The sequence below is a fragment of the Odontesthes bonariensis genome, chromosome 3, assembly GCF_027942865.1.
Source record: "Odontesthes bonariensis isolate fOdoBon6 chromosome 3, fOdoBon6.hap1, whole genome shotgun sequence".
NCBI lineage: Eukaryota > Metazoa > Chordata > Actinopteri > Atheriniformes > Atherinopsidae > Odontesthes > Odontesthes bonariensis.
Window position 1 is genome coordinate 2,925,657 of NC_134508.1, and position 27,500 is coordinate 2,953,156.

The 27,500-nt window shown below is 45.3% G+C and overlaps 2 protein-coding genes across 6 annotated transcripts in view; one reads left to right on the forward strand and one right to left on the reverse strand.

The window, feature by feature from the left end:
* rnf123 (ring finger protein 123) overlaps positions 1–27,500 on the forward strand; it is a 149,821-nt gene that overhangs the window by 52,394 nt on the left and 69,927 nt on the right. For all 5 annotated transcript variants that reach the window (XM_075460104.1, XM_075460108.1, XM_075460105.1 and 2 more), the window contains exons 32-36: positions 3,704–3,843; positions 5,067–5,123; positions 5,213–5,344; positions 7,011–7,086; positions 7,854–7,938. In XM_075460104.1, coding sequence (XP_075316219.1) covers positions 3,704–3,843; positions 5,067–5,123; positions 5,213–5,344; positions 7,011–7,086; positions 7,854–7,938 — 490 coding nt within the window. The remainder of the gene's footprint in view (positions 1–3,703; positions 3,844–5,066; positions 5,124–5,212; positions 5,345–7,010; positions 7,087–7,853; positions 7,939–27,500) is intronic.
* Positions 23,393–26,486, reverse strand: amigo3 (adhesion molecule with Ig-like domain 3). The gene has a single exon (XM_075462067.1). The coding sequence runs from the start codon at positions 26,484–26,486 to the stop codon at positions 24,813–24,815; it is 1,674 nt and encodes a 557-aa protein (XP_075318182.1). The 3' UTR covers positions 23,393–24,812.

Genomic DNA, 27,500 nt, shown 5'->3' on the forward strand with positions numbered 1-27,500 from the left:
CTGCATACTACATACTGCATACTGCATGCTACATGCTACATACTGCATACTACATACTACATACTACATACTGCATACTGCATACTACATACTACATGCTACATGCTACATACTGCATACTGCATACTGCATACTGCATACTACATACTGCATACTGCATACTACATACTGCATACTACATACTTCCATACTACATACTACATACTGCATACTACATACTACATGCTACATACTACATACTGCATACTGCATACTACATGCTACATGCTACATACTGCATACTGCATACTACATACTGCATACTGCATACTACATACTGCATACTGCATACTACATACTGCATACTACATACTGCATACTACATACTTCCATACTACATACTTCCATACTACATACTACATACTGCATACTACATACTACAAACTGCATACTGCATACTACATACTGCATACTGCATACTGCATAGTACATACTACATACTGCATACTACATACTACATACTGCATACTACATACTACAAACTGCATACTGCATACTACATACTGCATACTGCATACTGCATAGTACATACTACATACTGCATACTACATACTACAAACTGCATACTGCATACTACATACTGCATACTGCATACTGCATACTACAAACTGCATACTGCATACTACATACTGCATACTACATACTACATACTGCATACTACAAACTGCATAGTACATACTACATACTGCATAGTACATACTACATACTACATACTGCATACTACATACTGCATACTACATACTGCATACTGCATACTACATACTACATACTTCCATGTAGGGGTGGAACGGTACAAAAAACTCACGGTTCGGTACGTACCTCGGTACGGACCCTACGGTTCGGTACATTTTCGGTACAGTGCCGAAGGAGGCGTGTAGCGAGGTTCCAGCACATGTAATAGATATCTGAATCCTGCCTCTTCTACAGTGGAATATGGGTGCATAGCAGATGCGATGTAAATTCCAATTGCTTCGGTAATTTTTTTTTGCTCTGCATGTATTCGTATCCAGGGGTTGTTGTAATACATTTGGGATCGTAATTGGACACTTTTCTTCCGTCTCGTCCCGGTGATAGGGATTTCTGGGTGGTGTCGCTTGATTTGTGTTAACATATTTGATGTGTTCCCACTCATGTAATAAACGTCGAACAACGACGACAGACCGTCTTTGTTTTGTCAACCACTCGCTCTCCATCGCTGTTATAACTCACAGGGAACCCGACGTTATCCCACACCACTGACTTAAATGTTGATGGTGGGTCTTCTAATTCTTCGCCACTCGCCATTGTTAGCTCTCTCTCGCAAAGTCAACCCAACAGCGGTACCTTCCCATAGAGTACAGTTTGTATTTGAAGGTGGAGTTTGCTATCTAGACCAATCCAGGCATGCATATATATCTCTACGGACCAATCAGAGCTTGCATGTGGCAGTGTTTAAATGGGTCCTGAAGGAAACTCTTGCAAAATAACAGTTCCGCGTTCAGATCAATATTAAACTTCCGTACCGTGTGTATTCTGCGTGGCAATGCGCGTACCGAGCCGTGGCCCCCGTACCGTGACGGTTCGGCACGAATACATATACCGTGCCGGCCCTACTTCCATGCTGATGACTTGTTTTGAAATGAAACTCTGAGTTTGTCTCGGTGAAAGCAGGATGTGACCCTTTAGAGGAGGAGTGTCGGCGATAATGACCACATCTCTCTGAGGAGGCTGCAGCTCCTCCTTATCATCTCCTCCTCTGTGTATTCTCTCCATCGCTGCCTCCTCCTTCATCCTCTGTTTGTCCTTCAGTTTTCTTTTCCCTTCTTCTTGCCTTCTCTTCCCCTCTTAAGTTTGGTTTCATTTGGTAAAAGATGTATCAAATACTCTGCCGTGGAGGTTTCCCCATCAGTCAGAGCCGTGTAATGAGCTCTCTGAGGTTGATGCTTTGAGCTGATAAATCAGAAATAATCCCAGTGTGTGACAGACGACCTCAGCGGGGCCCGAGTCCTTCATCCTCACCTGAAACGGTTACTCCTCAGTGTGTGGTCTGCTCTGCAGCCGAGCTGAGAGTTGGTTAAACTTTAATCACCGTTGTGTAATCACAGCTGAGGTCCCAGCTCGGAGTTGCATAACAGCGACTGAACAGGCCCGTGGTGACGCTCTCTGTGGACCAACCGCGAGCTGCAGCCAGAAACGAGTGACTCCGATTACAAAGTTCAGTGCTATTAGTCGGGAGTTTCCACGTGATCCAGTGGGTCTGATTCTGAGACCAGGCTCATTGCGTGTCCTTTTCTGTAGGGCAGCGATACACTAATCTTATGATTCGAAACGACATTCAGCCAACGATACGATTTGATACGATTCGATACGACTAACGATATTCAGCCAACAATACGATACGATTCAATACGATTCGATTCGATTCACAATATTCAGCCAACATTATGATTCGATACGATTCGATTCACCATATTCAGCCAACGATACGATTCGATTCAATTTGATACGATTCGATTCACGATATTCAGCCAACAATACGATTCGATACGATTCGATACACGATATTCAGCCAACGATTCGATACAATACGATTCTATTCAATTTGATACGATTCAATACGATACAATTCACGATATTCAGCCAACGATACGATGCGATTCGATTCACGATATTCAGCCAACAATACGATTCGATACGATTCGATTTACGATATTCAGCCAACGATACGATTCGATATGATTCGATTCAATTTGATACGATTCGATTCACGATATTCAGCCAACAATACGATTCGATACACGATATTCAGCCTACGATACACGATATTCAGCCAACGATTCGATACAATACGATTCGATTCAATTTGATACAATTCGATTCACGATATTTAGCCAACAATACGATTCGATACAATTCGATACGATTCGATTCACGATATTCAGCCTACGATGCGATTTGATTCACGATATTCAGCCAACAATACGATTCGATACGATTCAATACGATTCGATTCACGATATTCAGCCAACAATACGATTCGATACGATTCGATTTACGATATTCAGCCAACGATACGATTCGATATGATTCGATTCAATTTGATACGATTCGATTCACGATATTCAGCCAACAATACGATTCGATACACGATATTCAGCCAACGATTCGATACAATACGATTCGATTCAATTTGATACAATTCGATTCACGATATTCAGCCAACTATTCGATACAATACAATTCGATACACTTACATCATTTTATGGGGGGAAAAAAGGGACGGTGTGATTTGACATGAATCGTTGCTGATCGGACCGGTGGTCCGACCTTTGAACCAGAAGGACAACACCGCCAGACAATCGGAAACAAACGAACATGTCACAAACGTGAGAGCTGTGCACTTTATACAACATTTTTATCAACTAATTTATCACTGTTTTGTAGAATCTGACCACCTGGCATTGAATTGTATTACCTTAATATTCTGTGTTTTCACTAATTATAACGTCTGACTTTTCAATAAAGTTTGCTTAAAGAAAAAAAAAATGTAATTTAAGAAAATAAATAAATAATAATTTTAAAAAAATTGATACTCATAGCTGAAAAATCGATACTTTATCGCAGTATCGATAAAATTGCTGAGCCCTATTTTCCTGACCCCTCCTCTTTCCTCTGATTGGTCCAGAGCCGTGTCCGTCGCTGCTGCTGCAGAGACACATGGCGGAGCTGCTGAGTATGGACAAAGAAATGGCCGCCTCGTTCCTCAACAGCGTCCTGAACCAGCTCAACTGGGCCTTCTCCGAGTTCATTGGCATGATCCAGGAGGTAAGAAGTCTTTCCTAAAAGGTACAATTTCACCTTCATTTGTTCTCAAAGTTACAACGTGCTTCACAGCAACAAAAACAAGAACTAAAGTTGACTAAATGATGGCACGTAAAGATCTTTATGCTGATTTAATCTCGCACAACGAACCAGTAACTCTTACTGGTTTGGGTCAAAAGGGACATGAAGCTGTTAGAAAGTTGAAACTAAACTCTGAGGATCATGTGTCCTTGTGGTTACATGCATGTGGAGAAAAGAAGGAGGTTGAGGCACTCCCCTGAACAGAGATGATGTTAGAAATCTGCAATATTTCATGTCCTGGTTCAGAGAGATGAGTAAAATCAGTCCAACGTTGGCAGAGAGACTCGGTTCAGTCTGAAACAGCAGCATCAGAGACGGTTCAGACGGGAGAATGACCAGAACCAGAGACCAACGTCTAACCAAACCTGGACTGGTCCTGACTCGTCTCCTAACTCATCTCCTGACTTGTCTCCTGACTCGTCTCCTGACTCGTCTCCTCTGTCCCCTGACTCGTCTCCTCTGTCTCCTGACTCGTCTCCTCTGTCTCCTGACTCGTCTCCTCTGTCCCCTGACTCGTCTCCTCTGTCTCCTGACTCGTCTCCTAACTCGTCTCCTCTGTGTCCTGACTCGTCTCCTCTGTCTCCTGACTCGTCTCCTCTGTCCCCTGACTCGTCTCCTCTGTCTCCTGACTCGTCTCCTAACTCGTCTCCTCTGTCCCCTGACTCGTCTCCTCTGTCTCCTGACTCGTCTCCTGACTCGTCTCCTAACTCGTCTCCTCTGTCCCCTGACTCGTCTCCTCTGTCCCCTGACTCGTCTCCTCTGTGTCCTGACTCGTCTCCTCTGTCCCCTGACTCGTCTCCTCTGTCCCCTGACTCGTCTCCTCTGTCTCCTGACTCGTCTCCTGACTCGTCTCCTAACTCGTCTCCTGACTCGTCTCCTAACTCGTCTCCTCTGTGTCCTGACTCGTCTCCTCTGTCCCCTGACTCGTCTCCTCTGTCTCCTGACTCGTCTCCTGACTCGTCTCCTGACTCGTCTCCTCTGTCTCCTGACTCGTCTCCTCTGTCTCCTGACTCGTCTCCTGACTCGTCTCCTAACTCGTCTCCTCTGTGTCCTGACTCGTCCCCTCTGTCTCCTGACTCGTCTCCTCTGTCTCCTGACTCGTCTCCTCTGTCTCCTGACTCGTCTCCTCTGTCTCCGTGTCTCAGATCCAGCAGGCTGCGGAGCGTCCAGAGAGGAACTTCGTGGACACTCGTCAGCTGAAGGTATCACATCAGCAGGCTCAGTTAGTTTAAAGTGAACCTGTGGCCTGTCGGGTGAAACGTGTGATTTGTGGCGTGAACCTTTTCTGCAGGTGTGCGCCACCTGCTTCGATCTGTCCGTCAGCCTGCTGCGGGTTCTGGAGATGACCGTCACTCTGGTGCCGGAGATCTTCCTGGACTGGTCGCGTCCGTCCGCAGAGCTGCTGCTGCGACGCCTCGCTCAGGTAACGCACACCTTCTGCTTTTATAGAGCTGCTCACACCGACTGATGATCAGTTCATCAGAGCATTGATCAGCAGCTCCTGGCTGCTGCTTACCAGAGATGGGACCAAGTCACACATGTTCAAGTATCAAGTCATTTTTTCTTGGGCAAGTCAAGTCACCTTATTATTGCAATTTTAGCTTGTTTAACCCTTGCTTGTTGCTTGTTGCTTGTTGCTTGTTCATAACACATACAGCCGGTCTTGTGATGAGCCGGTCGGCATGCTGTCACGTTGTCTGGAGTTAATGTTAGCAAATAAATTTAAAAAAAAGTTCCACCAAACCGACCGCCCCCACCCCGTATCATATCAACCTAACGTTAGCTAACTACCGACTAGGCTAACAGGATAGTATTAGCTAATTTGACGAGCACTTACTGGTCAGAATTGATCTTCAAATGACAAACAAAGTTGGAAGTTGTCGTCTGGCTGTCCGAGATGTTGATGCCGCATGTCTTGCACTGAGCTGTTCGTCTTTTAGTTAGTATATTATTTATTTAGTTAGTATATTAGTTAGTAGTAGTATTTTTTACTAGAATTGGTATTATTATTGTTGTTGTTAATACAATCATTGTAAATATTTAAAAAAAATGTTGGGCTACTTGACTAATTTGACTTTCCCCCATTGGGGGATGAAGTATTTTTCTATTCTATACTATTCTATATGATACGATATGATACACGATATTCAGCCTACGATACGATACACGATATTCGGCCAACGATTCGATACGATACGATATTCAGCCAACGATTCGATACAATTCGATGCGATACACGATATTCAGCCAACGGTACGATACGATACACGATATTCAGCCAACGATTCGATACGATACGATACACGATATTTAGCCAACGATACGATACACGATATTCAGCCAACGATTCGATACAATTCGATACGATATACAATATTCAGCCAACGATACAATATGATACACGATATTCAGCCTTCGATTCAATACAATTCGATACGATACACGATATTCAGCCAACGATTCGATACGATATGATACACGATATTCAGCCTTCGATTCGATACGATACACGATATTCAGCCTTCGAAACGATACGATATGATACACGATATTCAGCCTGCGATACGATATGATACACGATATTCAGCCAACAATTCGTTTCGATACGATATGATACACGATATTCAGTCAACGATTCGATTTCTATTTGCCGTCAAATTCAAGTCATCTTGTGTCAAGTCAAGTCAAGTGCCGAGTCTTTAACTTCCAAGTCCGAGTCGAGTCTCAAGTCTTCAAAACAGCGACTCGAGTCCCCATCTCTGCTATTTACCCTCTTATTTCCTGTGGAAGCAGGAAGGGTTCACTTAGTTTTTAACTCACCGCTTCTGCGTTCTGTCTCACTTTTTGTTTTATTAGATAATGACACGGTGTGATATGTTGTTGGATTTATTAAGCTTAACACCTGCTGAGGACACGATGATGTTTTTATGAAACATTAGAATTGAAAGAGGGTGGACTTTATGCTCTAATGACTGTAAATCTGGTAAATAACAAACTGCATAAACCCAGAGATATGAGAGGATTATCTTTGATAGAATATGCTGAGTTTTGTTCGGGTTATTTCAGGCTTGAAAACCTTTTCTCCGCAGCTTCTGAACCAGGTGCTGAACAGAGTGACGGCTGAAAAGAACTTGTTTGATCGGGTCGTCAACCTGAGACTGCCAGGTACCCACGCGCTCATTTCTTCCTTCTTTAATCCCTCCATCTGTCCTGCAGCTCGCTGAGCTCCAGCTCGTGTTTCATGATTAATGTCCGACGTGGTCGGGCTTTGTGTGGCACACAGCTGGACAGGTGGTGTTACCGTTATTCAGTCTCTCTTCAGGTGGACAGCAGGTGCTGTTTGGCATACAAAAAAGGTTTTAATTTAACTTGAACACAGCCTTGGCTTCAACTTAAAGTGGAAACCGGTGTAGTTTTAACACCAAACATCTCCTGTTTCTGTATAACAATAGATGAGATAAAATCTGAGAATTAAAGCAGGTTTGATTTGAGAAGATAATGAGAAACAAAGGGACTGAAACAACCTGTGAATTAAACCTGCAGGAGGACTGAGAAGGAACCTGAAATCTGACCTTTTGGATCCCACAGCTGATTATTAGTGTTAAAGGGACAGTTCGCCTCTTTTAAACATGAAGCTGTGTAACATCCCATATCAGCAGCATCATTTCTGAACATCTTCTTACCCCCTGCTGCGTCCTGTGAGCAGAGTTCCAGCCTCGTTTTGGTGCTGATGAAGGTAGTCCGGCTAGTTGGCTGGGGTTTAAAAAATAAAGCGTTTTGCCTCTCAGAACAATATGCGTTCAACAGAGTAATACATTTGCATCACAAATGTCAAAAGAGATGAACTATCCCTTTAAGGTGTTTTATCTCTCAAATATGACCAAGTAAACACGACAAATCTTCCCGTCTGACATGAAGTGTGTGCGCTGCAGGTCTGGAGAGCGTGGACCACTACCCCATCCTGGTGGCTGTGACGGGCATCCTGGTCCGGATCCTGGTGGACGGAGACAGACAAGGGTAAGACCGCTGCTCTGTGGTGAGGCTGCACGGCTTGTTTGGTGTTCAGGGTGTCTGCTACGTCACCCGCAGGGTGTCTGCTACATCACCCGCAGGGTGTCTGCTACATCACCCGTGCGGAGAAGACGGCAGAGTTTCTGGGTCATGTCCACATGTGACTTCCTCCCTGCCTGGTGGAGCTCTAACCTGCATCTGTTGACCTCAGATTCGTGGTTTCAGGTCGGCGCTGAAGGCTTTTCATCAACACCTAATCGAGCTTTTAACCGACGCCTTCGTTCCTCTGATGACGCGGCTGCATTATCTCCCAATAACACTCAGCTCCAATTACACCGAAGGTCTACAGGCGGCGCGTTAGCGTTAGCGTGAGGTTGTGTTGGGGGTGTGGGGGGGTTCCCTCCGGGCCCCTGGTTGACTGTTTAATTAAATCTGAGCTCCACTGAATAACACGTCTCCCTGCTTCACAGTCTGCTGTCAAACAAGCCTTTTCCTGAACAGACTGCACTGGAAAAAATCTAAATCTTACCAAGTATATTTGTCTCATTGAGTATCTCATTACACTTAATATGAGACACAACTGTCTAACAAGTACCATCTCAGCCAGATATAGGGACTTGTTTTAATACAATACATCTTGAATATCTTGTTAAGTGAAAAAGTCTTGAAAACATCTTGTTTTGAGTCATATTTCACATGAAACAAGCTTTTTTTTTTCATTTGAAGAGGTTTTTAAGCTCATTTCAAGATCACTTTTAACTGAAAAGTCCTAAATATCACATCTTATTTCAAGAAATCTTGACAAGCTTTTTTCACTAGTTCCATTGGCAGATTTTTTCCAGTGTGTAACACAAAGCGGGGGGGGTGGGGGGTGGGGGGGGGTGTATTCAGACTGTTTCTGAACCAGGAAGTGTTCTGGTTCTGGCCCGAAGACGAGTGTGATTCATGTCTGTGGATGGTCCGTTGGGTTTTTGCTCTGAGGAAACTAAACAGTTTAACAGCTGAAGGTTCTGGCTTCATCAAACAAATCCTAAAAAGTTTAATTAAATTACTCTGCAAATGTTTTATCCAGATTCATCAACTAACAGAAAGCTGTTGGACGAAGTCGTGAGTAAAAATCTGAGTTTCTGAAGTCTCTGGCTGTGTTGGAAACCGCATACTTCTCCTACTACTCCTACTAACTGTTTGAGTTAGTATGCGAGTTTGAGTAAGCAGAAGTTCCCGGATGCATACCAGATTCTCTGAAATGTTGGGTATGCATCATGAGGTTACTACTCATACTCAAACTACCCAAGATGCAACGTAACGTGACGTCGCCGATGGTCATTTCCTGTCAAAACGGCAGTTTCAAGCTAGCTACAACGAGGGTAGGTTCACTTCCTGTTTTCAAAACAAAAGCACCAATTGTATGGTAATGGCTTTCCCTATGATAAAAGGCAACGGGTATTTTATTTTGTGAAAATAACAGGAAGTGCGTTGCTCACTGCGGCTAGCTTTAGTAGCGGCGAATTCGTGGGAACAAAATTGTAAACAGCCGGTATTTTGTCAGGTTTTCAACACGTTGGGGATCTAAACGACTACTTTCTCACCTGAAAATGTTTCAAATGTTGCTGAAGTTTACAGAGTTTTGAGCTTAAGAGAAATCAGCTTCAGGCCGGCTGATTTCGGCTCGGGCAGGAGCGAAATGCATTGTGGGTAAACGCTCTGCATACTGTCTGATCGATGAGTATGCAGTATGTAAGTATGTAATATGTAGTATGTAGTATGGAAGTATGCGGTATGTGGTTTTGAACACAGCCTCTGAGTCTCTTGTATCCTATTTTAGTTGCCAGTCCTCAGTGTCTTTACCCCTGGATGTTCCCGGGTGTCTTGGTCTGTCCCCTTGTCTCACTCTCACCTGTCTGCTGGTAATTTCTCACCTGTTGAGCCTCATCAGTATTTACAGCTCTCTTGTTCTCCTCAGTCAGTCTCTACATCATTCATGATGTAGTTCGTCCTTCTCGTGGCTTCTCTGTTGGTCCGTAAGTCAGTCGGCTCGTCCTTCCTCGGTTCTGTTTGTAGTTTATTTGAGTTCTGATCCAGATTTCTTATTTTAGTTCAGGTTACCAACGAGTTCACAGATTGAAAGATGAAACATGTCACTGCGTTCTGAGTAAAAACGTTTGAGTTCACAGACTTTAAGACGGAGGGTAAATGATTGATCGTCAGTTAGCGAATCCATCGGAGTTTCTGGGTCTCTTCCTGCTCCTCATCACTCTGACTTTCCTCTTCTGATCAGATTCACCCCCCCCCGGACAGCCTTTACTCCCAGTTTGGTTTCATGGTCATATTCAGTCCATCTGCCCCCCACTTCTTTGTCCACATCAGGACTATTACCAGCTCTCTGCAACCCCCCCCCCCCCGCTGAGAGGAAATCAATGGTGCTAATTATTGTCCATTAGCCCGGGCTGAAAGACATGAGAGGCAGCTCGCAGCCTTCTACAGATTAGATTCAGACCGGGGATAATTAGTTTAGCAGCTTTGGAGCATGAGAGGCCTGCGCTCGGGGGATGTTGGGATTTTCCACCACAGAGCTCTGCTGAAAGTTTTATTTCCGCTTTAGCTGCCTGTCAGCTTTCACCTCTGCCTTAATAACAGGTTCTGATCAGAGATGACACAATGGCTGTGTTCGAAACTACATACTACATACTGCATACTACATACTACATACTGCATACTGTATACTGCATACTGCATACTGCATTCTACATACTACATACTACATACTGCATACTACATACTACATACTACATACTACATACTACATACTGCATACTACATACTACATACTGCATACTGCATACTGCATACTTTCATACTACATACTGCATACTACATACTGCATACTACATACTACATACTGCATACTACATACTACATACTGCATACTACATACTACATACTGCATACTGCATACTTTCATACTACATACTGCATACTGCATACTACATACTACATACTACATACTGCATACTACATACTACATACTGCATACTGCATACTACATACTGCATACTACATACTACATACTGCATACTGCATACTACATACTACATACTACATACTCCATACTGCATACTACATACTGCATACTACATACTGCATACTACATACTACATACTGCATACTACATACTGCATACTACATACTACATACTCCATACTGCATACTACATACTGCATACTACATACTACATACTGCATACTGCATACTACATACTGCATACTACATACTACATACTGCATACTACATACTGCATACTACATACTACATACTGCATACTGCATACTACATACTGCATACTACATACTACATACTGCATACTACATACTACATACTGCATACTACATACTACATACTGCATACTACATACTGCATACTACATACTGCATACTACATACTACATACTACATACTCCATACTGCATACTACATACTGCATACTGCATACTACATACTGCATACTACATACTGCATACTACATACTACATACTGCATACTACATACTGCACACTACATACTGCATACTGCATACTACATACTACATACTCCATACTGCATACTACATACTGCATACTACATACTACATACTGCATACTACATACTGCATACTACATACTACATACTGCATACTACATACTGCATACTACATACTACATACTGCATACTGCATACTACATACTGCATACTACATACTACATACTGCATACTACATACTACATACTGCATACTACATACTACATACTACATACTGCATACTACATACTGCATACTACATACTGCATACTACATACTACATACTGCATACTACATACTCCATACTGCATACTACATACTGCATACTGCATACTACATACTGCATACTACATACTACATACTGCATACTACATACTGCATACTACATACTTCCATACTACATACTGCATACTACATACTACATACTGCATACTACATACTACATACTGCATACTACATACTACATACTGCATACTACATACTACATACTGCATACTACATACTACATACTACATACTCCATACTGCATACTACATACTACATACTGCATACTGCATACTACATACTGCATACTACATACTGCATACTACATACTACATACTACATACTACATACTCCATACTGCATACTACATACTGCATACTACATACTACATACTACATACTGCATACTACATACTGCATACTACATACTACATACTGCATACTTTCATACTACATACTACATACTGCATACTGCATACTACATACTGCATACTACATACTACATACTACATACTGCATACTACATACTGCATACTGCATACTCCATACTCATCGATCAGACAGTATGCAGAGCATTTACCCACAATGCATTTCGCTCCTCCCCGAGCAGAAATCAGCCGGCCTGAAGCTGATTTCTCTTAAGCTCTAAACTCTGTAAACTTTAGCAACATTTGAAACATTTTCAGGTGAGAAAGTAGTCGTTTAGATCCCCAACGTGTTGAAAACCTGACAAAATACCGGCTGTTTACAATTTTGTTCCCACGAATTCGGCGCTACTAAAGCTAGCCGCAGTGAGCAACGCACTTCCGGTTATTTTCACAAAATAAAATACCCGTTGCCTTTTATCACAGGGAAAGCCATTACCATGCAATTGGTGCTTTTGTTTTGAAAACAGGAAGTGAACCTACCCTCGTTGTAGCTAGCTTGAAACTGCCGTTTTGACAGGAAATGACGATCGGCGACGTCACGTTACGTTGCATCTTGGGTAGTTTGAGTATGAGTAGTAACCTCATGATGCATACCCAACATTTAGGAGAATCTAGTATGCATCCGGGAACTTACTCAAACTCGCTTAGTAACTCAAAAAGTTAGTATGAGTAGTAGGAGAAGAATGCGGTTTGGAACACAGTCAAAGTGACATTATACAGGTCCAGTGGGGGCGGCCATGATGGAATATTTCACTGAGGAAGAAGTTATTACAACCCAAACTCCACTTCACTCCCATCATGTTTAAGCTCTGAATTTTCTCCTCAGACCTGTAGGTGAGGTCTCCTTAACCTGCCGAGAATGATTAGGGATGCACCGATCCGATATTTGGATCGGATATCGGTACCGAAATCGAAGAAAATTCGAGATCAGGTATCGTGATCCATATCGGCCGATTTTTATTTTTATTTTTTCCCCCTCGTCCTGTCCAGCATTGGCATTCATCCAAAGGCCTTCTGCCCCCTCTAGTGGTGAAAAAACTTGTTAAATTGGGGCTTTTAGGGTTTTTTACCAAGCTGGAGAAGCTATTGTTTAGTTCAGATGCTTTTGTAATGGATGTTTAATTCCCATTTGCACTAAACTATATAAAGAGCTGATTGCTATTTATTTTCAAAGTCTACCAACTAAGCTAGTGAATTTCAGCTCCTTTATTATTTAATATTTTGTTTTACATTGGATTTTGAATCCCTAACTGCACCGACTGAACCAGTTACACTTGTTATATTTTTAAGATTGTTTTACTGGTGCACAATTATTAAATAAACAAGTAAATCAGTACATTTATATCTGCTTATTTGTTTTTTAAAAAACAGGAAAGAAATGTTTAAGTTAGGTCTGATGATGCCTTGCACAACAGAATGATCCCAGTCTTTTCCACACAATGAAAATTACCGTTTGTTACCATAATTCCGCTGTTTTTCTGTATCGTATCGGCCGATACTGAACCTCAGATATCGTATCGGAGGTGAAAACAGCGGATCGGTGCAGCCCTCATAATTATTCACATTAGATTAATAATGATTAATGTAATTAATTAATGTAGACCAGCAGAACAAACCACTCAGGAAGCAGTTTGATTTTTTTATAATTTCAGGATATAAATGATAAAAACACTGAAATATTAATCTTGAAGGTGACATAATGTGTAAAAATCCCTTCTTCCTGTTTCTGGGAGCACATATCAGGTTGTAAAACTCCCCCCAAAACACAACCTGGGTACTTTTTTAGTTTAGTTTAGACTTTGTTTGAAAGTCACTCCTTAAGTTGACTCCACCTCCTTTTGCTAAGCCCCGCCCACTCAACGTTTCTCATACGTTTATCATGGAGAGATCCAAAACAAACCTGGAACTGCTCTGATGTTCGTCTGTTGGACTGAAACTCTCTGCTGGTGGTTTCCTCAGCAGCTTCCCTCAGAAACACTCAATAAAAACAGAAATGAAGGAGATCGGAGACGTTTTTCAAAGCATTTTACTGAACGTCAGAGTGAAGAAACACATTTACATCCATGTTCTCACCTGATCGTCGTCATCGTTAATATTACGATCAATCAGCAGGTCGTGTTCATTCGTGTCGTGTCGTGTGCAGATCATTAAATGTAAAATCATCTGAGGAAATTTTTTCATTTTAGGACTTTTTGATGGTAAATTGAATAATTTTGTTGCCACAGAAAAAAAAAAAGTAAATCTCTGATCGAAGAAAATAAGAATTATTGATTGAAGAATAATTATTTGTTCTTTCATGTTTTGTCAAATAAAATCAAATAAAACAAAAACATTGAATAGTTAGAAGCATAAAGGGCATTTATTGTCACATTCTTTATATGCATGCATGTATATATCTGCATGTATTTATATGTAAAGTCAGTCCAGAGTCGGAGTCTCTCTGGTTCTGTGTAGATTTTTTTTTTTTTTTGTGGCACTTTCATATAATTTCAGATCATTTAATCCTCTCAGCCTCTGAAATAACTCCCTGATGAGCTTTAGTCTCACTTATTCCCATCCTTGCATTCAGTGTGTTGATGAAAAACTTCAGTATTTTGGTGTCAGTGTTTAAAGAATTCAGGAAACTTAACTCAGTGGGGTCACATGGCCCTGAAAGGATCGGATTATTGGCTAAATTACAATCAGACTGAGTTGTTAAGGGTAATTCTCCTTGGATATGTGGCGGTGAATGAATGGGATCAGAGGCACAAAGCGTGTCATACCCCGGTATGATAGGTGGCGCTGTACCCATTCCAGCTGTTGCTAATAGAGCCACTTCCTGTTGACCTTTTCACCACCAACAACAACAACAAACTCAGGCGTTGGAGAAAGATGGAGAACGCAGAGCCAGATGAAGCTACGTCCCTCTACATTTGGTCTGTGATGAGCTGCTTGTTGCACAAACTCGATGCCCAACGGAGCATTCTCCATCGCGTTGTTTGTTTCTTTCTGACGGCGACAACAACAGGAATATCGTCTCCTTTGACTTCCGGGTCACGACCCCGGGAAAACATCTGGAGCATGCGCAGAACGCAAAGTCTGATTCACCACGAGCTTCAGCGTCTACAAGCAGGTTTAGAGTGACTTTAACCCAGTTATCTCGGGGTCTGAATCCCATCAGATCCAGTTCTTAGTCAGATTAAGGTGTCTACATGCACTTAATAACTCAGTCTGATTGTAATTTAGCCAATAATCCGATCCTTTCAGAGCCATGTGACCCCTCTGAGTGTTATCTTTTATTGGACTAAATGTGCGTTGGATCATTTACGGATCTCAGTGATTTTTAGTGGCATACACTTCCCAGCATGCATTGCATTCAGATTACTCAGAACTTTTGTAATCATGAGTTCTTACTGTGACGAAGGCTGTGAACTCTTCCTGTTTTCAGGAAGACGCAGAAACTTTGACACCTTCAGTGAGAAAAACAAACCAACACAGCAGACAGAATCTCGTGTTTTCAGCCTGAATCATTTACAGTCAGACGAGCTCGTTCTGGAGTTTGGTGCTCCGACGTGATGACTCATGAGTCCAGTCCTTCATTTCATGCGTCTGGTTCATTTTGAAAGCGACGCCCCAGATTTCCTCCTCAGGGTTCTCACAGGTGTTGTAACCAGGTGTTGTTGTACATGCTTGTGCATGTGAGGAAGATTTCCTCGAAGAACATCCGGCAGTCAAAGCGACGACGAAGTCCTGAGGAAGATGAGGCTGGGAAAAGAGGGGGCAGAGGAGGAAAAGGAGAGCTGGAGGATCAGAGGATCAGGAGGGTGAGAAGGACAGAAGAGTAAAATTAAAGATGGAGGGGGTCAGATTGATCAGAGGTGTAGGGTGGAAGTGAAGAGTAAATGTTTGAGAGATAGATCTGAGGAAGAGGAAGCAGGAGGAAGCAGAGATATGAGAGAATGATTTAAACATCAGATTCTGTTAGTGATGGAGCTGGAGGCATTAAATGCTAAAGTCACGGTGTTTACAAACCACACCGGCAAACCACCCCCCCAAAACTTCACCAACAAACCACACCCCCAAAACCTCACCAACAAACCACACCCACAAAACTTCACCCACAAACCACACCCCCAAAACTTCACCAACAAACCACACCCACAAAACTTCACCCACAAACCACACCCCCAAAACTTCACCAACAAACCACACCCCCAAAACCTCACCAACAAACCACACCCACAAAACTTCACCCACAAACCACACCCCCAAAACTTCACCCACAAACCACACCCCCAAAACTTCACCCACAAACCACACCCCCAAAACTTCACCAACAAACCACACCCCCAAAACTTCACCCACAAACCACACACCCAAAACTTCACCCACAAACCACACACCCAAAACTTCACCAACAAACCACACCCCCAAAACTTCACCCACAAACCACACACCCAAAACTTCACCCACAAACCACACACCCAAAACTTCACCCACAAACCACACACCCAAAACTTCACCAACAAACCACACACCCAAAACTTCACCAACAAACCACACCCCCAAAACTTCACCCACAAACCACACACCCAAAACTTCACCAACAAACCACACACCCAAAACTTCACCCACAAACCACACACCCAAAACTTCACCAACAAACCACACACCCAAAACTTCACCAACAAACCACACACCCAAAACTTCACCAACAAACCACAGCCCCAAAACTTCACCAACAAACCACACCCCCAAAACTTCACCCACAAACCACACCCCCAAAACTTCACCCACAAACCACACCCCCAAAACTTCACCAACAAACCACACCCCCAAAACTTCACCAACAAACCACACCCCCAAAACTTCACCCACAAACCACACCCCCAAAACTTCACCCACAAACCACACCCCCAAAACTTCACCCACAAACCACACCCCCAAAACTTCACCAACAAACCACACCCACAAAACTTCACCAACAAACCACACCCACAAAACTTCACCAACAAACCACACCCCCAAAACTTCACCCACAAACCACACCCCCAAAACTTCACCAACAAACCACCCCCCCAAAACTTCACCCACAAACCACACACCCAAAACTTCACCAACAAACCACACCCCCAAAACTTCACCCACAAACCACACCCCCAAAACTTCACCAACAAACCACAGCCCCAAAACTTCACCCACAAACCACACCCCCAAAACTTCACCAACAAACCACACCCCCAAAACTTCACCAACAAACCACAGCCCCAAAACTTCACCCACAAACCACACCCCCAAAACTTCACCAACAAACCACACCCCCAAAACTTCACCAACAAACCACACCCCCAAAACTTCACCAACAAACCACACCCACAAAACTTCACCCACAAACTACACCCACAAAACTTCACCCACAAACTACACCCCCAAAACTTCACCCACAAACTACACCCCCAAAACTTCACCCACAAACTACACCCCCAAAACTTCACCCACAAACCACACCCCCAAAACTTCACCCACAAACCACACCCCCAAAACTTCACCCACAAACCACACCCCCAAAACTTCACCCACAAACCACACCCACAAAACTTCACCCACAAACCACACCCACAAAACTTCACCCACAAACTACACCCCCAAAACTTCACCCACAAACCACACCCCCAAAACTTCACCCACAAACCACACCCACAAAACTTCACCCACAAACTACACCCACAAAACTTCACCCACAAACCACACCCACAAAACTTCACCCACAAACCACACCCACAAAACTTCACCCACAAAACTTCACCCACAAACTACACCCACAAAACTTCACCCACAAACCACACCCACAAAACTTCACCCACAAACTACACCCACAAAACTTCACCCACAAACTACACCCACAAAACTTCACCCACAAACCACACCCACAAAACTTCACCCACAAACCACACCCACAAAACTTCACCCACAAACTACACCCACAAAACTTCACCCACAAACTACACCCACAAAACTTCACCCACAAAACTTCACCAACAAACTACACCCCCAAAACTTCACCCACAAACTACACCCACAAAACTTCACCCACAAACCACACCCACAAACCACACCCCCAAAACTTCACCCACAAACCACACCCACAAAACTTCACCCACAAACTACACCCCCAAAACTTCACCCACAAACCACACCCCCAAAACTTCACCCACAAACTACACCCACAAAACTTCACCCACAAACTACACCCCCAAAACTTCACCCACAAACCACACCCACAAAACTTCACCCACAAACTACACCCACAAAACTTCACCCACAAACCACACCCCCAAAACTTCACCCACAAACTACACCCCCAAAACTTCACCCACAAACCACACCCCCAAAACTTCACCCACAAACTACACCCACAAAACTTCACCCACAAACCACACCCCCAAAACTTCACCCACAAACTACACCCCCAAAACTTCACCCACAAACCACACCCCCAAAACTTCACCCACAAACCTCATCAATAAACCACACCCACAAACCCCACAACTTCTTATGTTTTAGAATTTTGCTACATAATGAGCCAGTTTTTACATAAAAATCCGAAAAACTTACATTTCCGAAGCATAAAGTTGAACACGGACTCATGTTACACAGTGAATTATGTTCATATGAAATCCTGAATATCCTGTTTGTCATTTTAGGCAGCGAGATGAGACGTGACCAAACTGTGGAAATGAGACATTTTCACGTCGCTGTATACAAACAGATGAATGCTGACACAACGTTTAACCACAATCATCCTAAATGATGATCAATACATGATTAATTGTTCGCTGTTACAGCCTAGTTCTGGTTATTTGATGATAACTGGAGATGCTCTTTGAATCAAACCCCTTTGTTTTATGGTGTTTGTGTTGCAGAAGCAGTTATTTATTACTGAAATTATACTCACAGAAAGCCAGAGGACCAATCAGAGCTACCACTGAAAACTATTTATAACGCTGCGTGTGCTTATGATGCATCTCATTAACAACAAATCTTTTGCTGCTAGACTGCCGCGCGGCCTTTTTTCTTGTGGTTAATCTTTGAGATGACCTCTGATTCACCGTCAGAACCAGCACCGATGCTCCGCTCCTTCTATATGATCCATATGTGCACAGGATTAGATGGTGATGAAGAGTCTGTCTCTTGGCTTCTGCAGTCGCTGCACAGATGGTTTGGTTTGTCGATTTAACCGTCGATGCTTCCAGCTCTGATCCGAACGCAGACGCTGGGTCTCATTGTCAGAGTTCTGATTGTTAGAACTCTGAGAATCTGGCTGTTTCTGTGTTTCTGTGATTCATGGTCTGTACGGCCGCTGCAGCTTTGCAGCAGAAGTTAGCAGAGCGCTAACAGGGAGGGGGTTAGCTACATGCTAACAATCAGATTAATGATTTGTGATGACGAAGCTGCAGACGATCAGAACGAACTCTCCTGGTTTCTGATCTCCAGCCAGTCGGCTCTCAAAGAACTTCCAGAACCAAGAAAGAGAGAGAAAACGGCCTAAGAACAGAGACCCAGAGGGAGCGGTGGAAGTTAAACGCCATCAGATGGTGGTTGGAGGTTGTTCATGGTTCATTGGAGGCCCGTTCAGGGCGTTCCTCAGGATGGGAGGTTTTGGTGAAACGTCTGCGTGCCTCATGTTTCACCTGAAGATCGACCAGCTCCTGACGGACGGTAACTGCCCGACTCCTCTCTGATAGACCCTGAGCTCAGCCTCTCTGCTGTAACATCTCACATCATTTAGAGCGATGAATCATTCAGGACTGACATCGGTTCCTCAGAGCGGGCGTTTCCCTCTTCCCGACTCTTTACTCTGTGCTGTCATGAATGTTTGATGCTGTGTGTTTTAGTGGAGCTCTGCAGATGGGAGTTTACTGGAGTCCAGAAACAGCCCAAAACATGCTCTGATATCGTGCTGAAGTGTGTCAGAACCGTGCAGCTGATGCTGTTCTTTGCTAGCATCTGCTGCTAGCATCTGCTGCTAGCTTGCAGCTACGCTGCTAAACGCTTTCCCTCTGGAATCATTAGAGTAACTATCTGTATCTGTATGTAGAGCTGGAGTGTTGTTGGTGTGACTGGAGGAACAGCTTCATTATTACGGGTTTGTTATTACGCTTCATTCTGATGTGACGTAGAGTCCTTAAAGCTCCTCCAACACGGCTCTTAGTGGATCTGATCCCAGCTCCAGTGCAGCCCTCTACACAGAATCCTCTAACAAATGTGCTGCTGTTCATAGCGGCGATAAAGAAACATTTACATGATTAAATCTGCTGACATCCGAGCTTTCATGGACCCACAATTAGAAATCCATTCGAGGTTTGTTCGTTTGCTGAACCAGTAAAGTAAAAACGGTCAGCTTTTAAGTTTAGCCTTCTGTAAGCTTTAAGTTTAGCCTTCTGTGAGCTTTAAGTTTAGCCTTCTGTGAGCTTTAAGTTTAGCCTTCTGTGAGCTTTAAGTTTAGCCTTCTGTGAGCTTTAAGTTTAGCCTTCTGTTAGCTTTAAGTTTAGCCTTCTGTGAGCTTTAAGTTTAGCCTTCTGTGAGCTTTAAGTTTAGCCTTCTGTGAGCTTTAAGTTTAGCCTTCTGTGAGCTTTAAGTTTAGCCTTCTGTGAGCTTTAAGTTTAGCCTTCTGTGAGCTTTAAGTTTAGCCTTCTGTGAGCTTTAAGTTTAGTCTTCTGTGAGCTTTAAGTTTAGCCTTCTGTCAGCTTTAAGTTTAGTCTTCTGTGAGCTTTAAGTTTAGCCTTCTGTGAGCTTTAAGTTTAGCCTTCTGTCAGCTTTAAGTTTAGCCTTCTGTGAGCTTTAAGTTTAGCCTTCTGTGAGCTTTAAGTTTAGCCTTCTGTAAGCTTTAAGTTTAGCCTTCACTGCAGCTCCTTCTGTGAGCTTTAAGTTTAGCCTTCTGTGAGCTTTAAGTTTAGCCTTCTGTGAGCTTTAAGTTTAGTCTTCTGTCAGCTTTAAGTTTAGCCTTCTGTTAGCTTTAAGTTTAGCCTTCTGTGAGCTTTAAGTTTAGCCTTCTGTGAGCTTTAAGTTTAGCCTTCTGTGAGCTTTAAGTTTAGCCTTCTGTCAGCTTTAAGTTTAGCCTTCTGTGAGCTTTAAGTTTAGCCTTCTGTGAGCTTTAATGATCCATCACTTTAAACCCTGAGTCCCCCTCACTCTGTTCATGAAGCCTCTGATCAGCTGCCCCTCCAACATGGAGCCTCCAGCTGCAGCTGCTGACCGACCACTCGAATTAACCTGGCTCCTTGTTATTTCTGCTCAGGTGTCGAGCTTCTTTACATTTTTATCGGCACCTCCTTCAGATTGAACATCTTCAGTGAGGTGGATGAAAAACAGGAGCGTGTGTTCTCAGAAACGCAGCTCTGTGTTTTCCTTCTTTTTCCTCCCCTCAGACGCTGGATTCTGGCTGTTTTCTGTTGCTCTGCCTGACCTGCAGGACATTTTAACGCCTCATTTGTCAGCCGCCTGCTTTACTTTGTGAAGTCAAATCTTTTTGTTATTTCTTATTTAAAAAGGAAAGAAACCCACCAGCAGATTTTCAGCCTCTTTGTGACTTTGGTGAAATCTCTTCATCACTCTGGCGTCTGGTTTGCTGATGTTCACCCTTTCATCTCTGTTCCTTCGCCTCCGTTTCTCCTGCCGCTCCTCAAACTTCGGCTCTTTATACTTTATAAAAGTTTCTATTCTACTAATTTGAATGTTTCAGGGTCGATTTGCTTCGGTTTTGGCTGAAATGGGAATTAACTAGGGCTGGGCAACGATTACATTTTTAATCTAATTCATTACATGATTAATTAAATAAATGACATCATTTATTTTAAATGTGATGCCATTTTTTTAATTTTTTTAAAACTTTTTTTAAATTTATTTTTTATTTATTTATTTAGTCATTTATTATTATTATTATTATTAGTTAGTAGTAGTATTTTTATTAGAATTGGTATTATTATTGTTGTTGTTAATATACAATCATTGTAAATGTTAATAATTTTTTGAGCTACTTGACTAATTTGAATTTCCCTCATTGGGGGATGAATAAAGTATTTTTCTATTCTATATGAATGAAAGTGCCATAACATTTGTTGTGCAAACACACTTTTAACATCAGCATCTTTCTGTAGTTTTTATGTAGAAGCCTCGCTCCACTGTCTGTTTCCTTGAATGACTTGCTGCTATCAGTTGTGTGTTTTGCCTTTAAGTGATATTTTAGACTGGAACTACTACGCTGAGAAGACAATTCAACTTGGCAGAGTTTACAGATGACTTTGGTTCTGTCGACTCCGCCGTCTGGAAGAACTTTAACATGAAAATGGCTGAGTAAAAGTTCCGTACCCTTCTCCATGTTTGGTGGATCCGCCGATTACTTTCTTTTCCTGTTCCACAGCAGACAGCAGCAGACTTTTACAAAATAAAAGCCTGTGAGCGACAGACTTTTACAAAATAAAAGCCTGTGAGCAACAGACTTTTACAAAATAAAAGCCTGTGACCAACAGACTTTTACAAAATAAAAGCCTGTGACAAACAGACTTTTACAAAATAAAAGCCTGTGAGCAACAGACTTTTACAAAATAAAATAAATAATAAAACAGGGGGGGTCCGTGGCGTAGTGGGTTGAGCAGGCGCCCCATGTACAGAGGCTATAGTCCTCGCTGCAGCTGGCCCTGGTTCCTGTCCCGCATCGGACGGCCCTGTGCTGCATGTTGTTCCCCCTCTCTCTGCCCCTGCTTCCTGTCTCTCTGAACTTTCCATTAAAGGCACAAAAGCCCCCAAAAAATAATAATACAATTTTTTTTTAAAAACTGCATTAATGCGCGATAAAATATTTATCTAATAATAATTAGCGAGTTAACGTGATAATAACGAGTTAACTCGCCCAGCCCTAAAATGAACCTTCAAACACACCTTCTCTCTGAGTTTCTCAGACTTCCACCCGATCAGATAAGATGGAGCTCGCAGTAAAGCCTCAACAGGTAAAAGAATAAACAGCTGAGTGAACATTTATTCCTCCTCTGAGCAACAAACTCTGAGCTCGGCTGGACAGGAAAGTGGATCTTTTTGGATCTTTTGTGTCGGTTTTGCTGAGGTTGAACATGCAAACATCGTGGCTGTGCTCATCCATGCACACACACACACACTGTGCACTGTGCACCAACATAATAAGTGTTTCCTCAGACACAATAAGAAGGCAGACGTGGAGCTGGACGGTGCAGATATGGAGGTTTATTAACACACAGATACAGGGAGGACGGGGGTCAATGCAGTGAAGACAATCAAACAGAAAGAGTCTGTTGGTGTGTTCTGTGGCACAGTTTGAGTTTTTCATCTGAGACCTGGTGAGAAAAGGAAAGGGAGCCGCTCATCTTTTACTCGTCCCGTGACACCATCTCTGCTTCTAACTTCTTCGTCTCTAACTCTAAAAACGACTCACACGTTTATCTGCAAACAAAAACAGGAAAAAGCTTAAAAAAAAGCTAAAAAAAAAGATTTTTCTGTCTACGTCTCTGCGAGACTTCGAAGGCATCTGGAGCAAAGGTTGGTTAAAGGTTCAAGCCGTGCTTAAAGGGAAACTTTGAGTCGCAGTTCATGCTCGGGAGGCTCCGCCTCCCACCCGACTCTAACGTCCTCTGACCTCTGACCTCATCTCTGACCTCGACCTCGTCTCTTACCTCATCTCTGACCTCGACCTCGTCTCTGACCTCTGACCTCATCTCTGACCTCGTCTCTTACCTCATTTCTGACCTCTGACCTCGTCTCTGACCTCTGACCTCATCTCTGACCTCGTCTCTTACCTCATTTCTGACCTCTGACCTCGTCTCTGACCTCGTCTCTGACCTCATCTCTGACCTCGTCTCTGAACTCTGACCTCGTCTCCGACCTCTGACCTCGTCTCTTACCTCATTTCTGACCTCTGACCTCATCTCTGACCTCGTCTCTGAACTCTGACCTCTGACCTCATCTCTGACCTCGTCTCTGAACTCTGACCTCGTCTCTGAACTCTGACCTCTGACCTCATCTCTGACCTCGTCTCTGACCTCTGACCTCATCTCTGACCTCGTCTCTGACCTCATCTCTGACCTCGTCTCTGAACTCTGACCTCGTCTCCGACCTCTGACCTCGTCTCTGACCTCTGACCTCGTCTCTTACCTCATTTCTGACCTCGTCTCTGACCTCATCTCTGACCTCGTCTCTGAACTCTGACCTCGTCTCTTACCTCATTTCTGACCTCGTCTCTGACCTCTGACCTCATCTCTGACCTCATCTCTGAACTCTTACCTCGTCTCTGACCTTGTCTCTGACCTCCGACCTCATCTCTGACCTCATCTCTGAACTCTGACCTTGTCTCTGACCTCCGACCTCATCTCTTTGGTCTGAGCTCGGATCGGTTGTCTCCCGACTCCCGATTGTGTCCCGACTCGTCACAGTGCTCTGGTTGGTGGCTGTGGGGGGGAGTGGCGAGCAGACCTGAGCCGGCGGGAGCGGTTAGCAGTTAGGGGTTAGCAGTTAGCGGTTAGCAGTTAGCGGTTAGTGGCCTCAGCCTATCAGAATTCAGAGTTCCTGCTGAGCTCAGGTCTGCTGCGAGGGGAGGGGGAGGTGCCAGTGTGTGAGTGTGAGTCCCGTCGCTACGGCAACATGATGGGCGTGTCTGAGAAGACGGACACGAAGGAGTCCGTGTCCCTGGCCCTCTGCTGTTGCTCCGCCCCCAGCGGTAGCCCCGCCCTCAGCTTGCCGTTCTGCTGCTCTCTGATTGGCTCCAGAAAGACCACATGCTTGTTGGTACTGACCTTGCGGCCGGGGCCCTCGGTGGTGGCCGGCGGCGTCGGAGTGAGGATGGAGGACTGGGCGCTGATCGCCTCGTTGCCGTGGCTCGTGGCGCCCGCCGCCGCCGGCTGGGCCCTGGGACACGGCGGGCAGCGGCAGGGCGTCAGGAAGAGGTACATGAGGACCAGCACCAGGCTCACCACGCAGCCCAGCAGGGTGGTGAAGCCCGTGTTGAAGGGCTCCCGGTTGGAGCGCTCGTGATCCTCGCCGCCGTGCCGCGGCACTACGGTCACGTTGACCTCCCGGCTCTCCTTCCGCTCGCGGTCCTCGGCCACGCACAGGTAGATCCCGGCGTCCTCCTCGCCCGCCGCCACGATCTCCAGGCTGCCGTTGCCGAACATCTTCAGGGAGCCGTTGTTTCCCGGCGGGGCCACGTACTCGGAGCTGGGCGCCACCCAGAAGAAGGAGACGCCGCGGCCGGACAGCGGCGTCAGGCAGTGCAGCAGCAGCGCCGCCCCCGCCCTCACCGACACGCTGCCCTCCTGCTCCTCCGGCCGCCCGCCGGCGTCGCACTTCTCAAAGTAGCGGCCGTGCAGGAAGAAGCGCACGGCGCCGCGCTGGAGCCCGTGCACCAGGCAGACGTGCTCCCGCCTGAAGAAGCGCACGGAGTCGAAGCCGCGCCGCTCCCACAGCCGGAACAGGCGGTACATGGGGCACTCGCACAGCAGCGAGTTGTTGTGCAGGTAGAGCCCCTCCTGCAGCGCCGGGGGCAGGTTGGACACGTCCTCCAGGGGCAGCTGGGGCAGGCGGTTGGAGGACAGATCCAGCAGGGACAGGTGGGGGTGGCTGTGCCCCCGGATGCTGAAGAACGGGAAGTCGGTGAGGCGGTTGTGGCTGAGGTAGGCCTTGTGCAGGTTCCCCAGACCGGCCAGCGCCGCCGCCTCCACCAGCGCGATCCGGTTGTTGAACAGCAGCAGCTCCTCCAGCCCGGCCAGCTCCTGGAAGTAGTGCCGCTCCAGAGCTCGCAGCTGATTGGACGACAGGTCCAGGTGTCGCAGCAGCGCCCCGGAGGAGTTCCCGAACGCCCCCGGGTCGATGGTGGTCAGCCGGTTCTGTGCCAAACGTAACGTCTCCAGGCGGCCGAGCCCCTCGAAGCTGCCGGCATTCAGCTTCTCGATCCGGTTGTGGCTCAGGTCCAGTGTGGCGGCGGCGGCCGGCAGCTCCCTGGGGACGCGCTCCAGCCCCAGCGCCGTGCAGCTCAGGATGTCCGAGGCGCAGAGGCAGCCCGCCGCCGAGGCCCCGACCGGCCCAAGCGGCGCCGGGGCCGAGGCCCCGACCGGGGCCAACACCGCTGGGGCCGAGGCCCCGACCGGGGCCAGTGCCGCCGGGGCCAAGGCCCCGACCGGGGCCAACACCGCTGGGGCCGAGGCCCCGACCGGGGCCAGTGCTGCCGGGGCCGAGGCCCCGACCGGGCCCAGCTGGAGGCAAATCATCATCAGCCCCAGAAACCTGGCGTTACCGCCGACGTGCAGCATGGCGCTCTGATCTCACAGCTCCGTCTGTTTCACTTTCAGAGCCCGTGCGAGACGCCGTTTCTCTGCTTCTCACATCCCGCCGCTCCGGGGCTCATCTCATTCTCACCTAATTCGCTCTAAACTCAGACGGCCGGCGCTCGGCTTTCATCTCCATCAGCTAACTGCCCCAGAGTTGAACGTCTGTCCCTTCACATCTAGGACTCCTGTGATTGGCTGCGGTCCTGCCCGGCTGTAAACGTTTCTCTGCTCTGACCCGGTTGCCGTTGGAGGAAAAGGTCCCGGAGTGGAAACAAACACTCGGTGTTCGGTGCTCCAGGCACGCTGTGTCCTCGCTGCCTCCTCCGGCGCCCGTTTTATTCCACGCTTTCTCTTGGCAGCTGAAGTCCGTCTGATCGTAAATCCTGAACGTGAGAACTTTATATCCTCGTTTAAAACAGACTGTTCTCTCTCATCTTCCCGGGGTTTCCTTTATGAATCGGACAGCCCGGCTGATCTGGGACCACCCAGTTCTGCTCTGTGGGAGGATTGTAAAAGGCTCTCAGAGAAATCCCAACATGAAGCCGACTCTTTGCCTCCTCTGAGGCTGGTGTGTGCAGAGTCGCTGCTGCCTCCGTCTGTCTGCTGCTTCTGGTGCTTTCCCAGCTCCACCTCTCCTCTGCCTCTCCTCCACTCCCGCTCTGCCCTCCTACCTCTGCTCACACTCTGTCTTCACCCTCTCAGACGGCTCATGCTGCCACAGGAGGAGCTCTGAGGATTTGATTGGCTGAGAGAGATGCGAGCACCTCTTCAGTTTGTAAAGATGCACTCAAACAGATCAACGTGTTCTGAGTTTCAGCGCGTTCACTTGTGAGATGAGATGTGAGACGTTAAAGCTTCCATTTTGTGTAAAAATCCCTTCTTTCCTGTTGCTGGGAGCAGATGTCAGGGAGGGCTGAGCAATTTTATCGATACTGTGATATATATCGATATTTTGTTCCCCGATAAAGTATCGATTTTAATTTTTTAATTATTTTT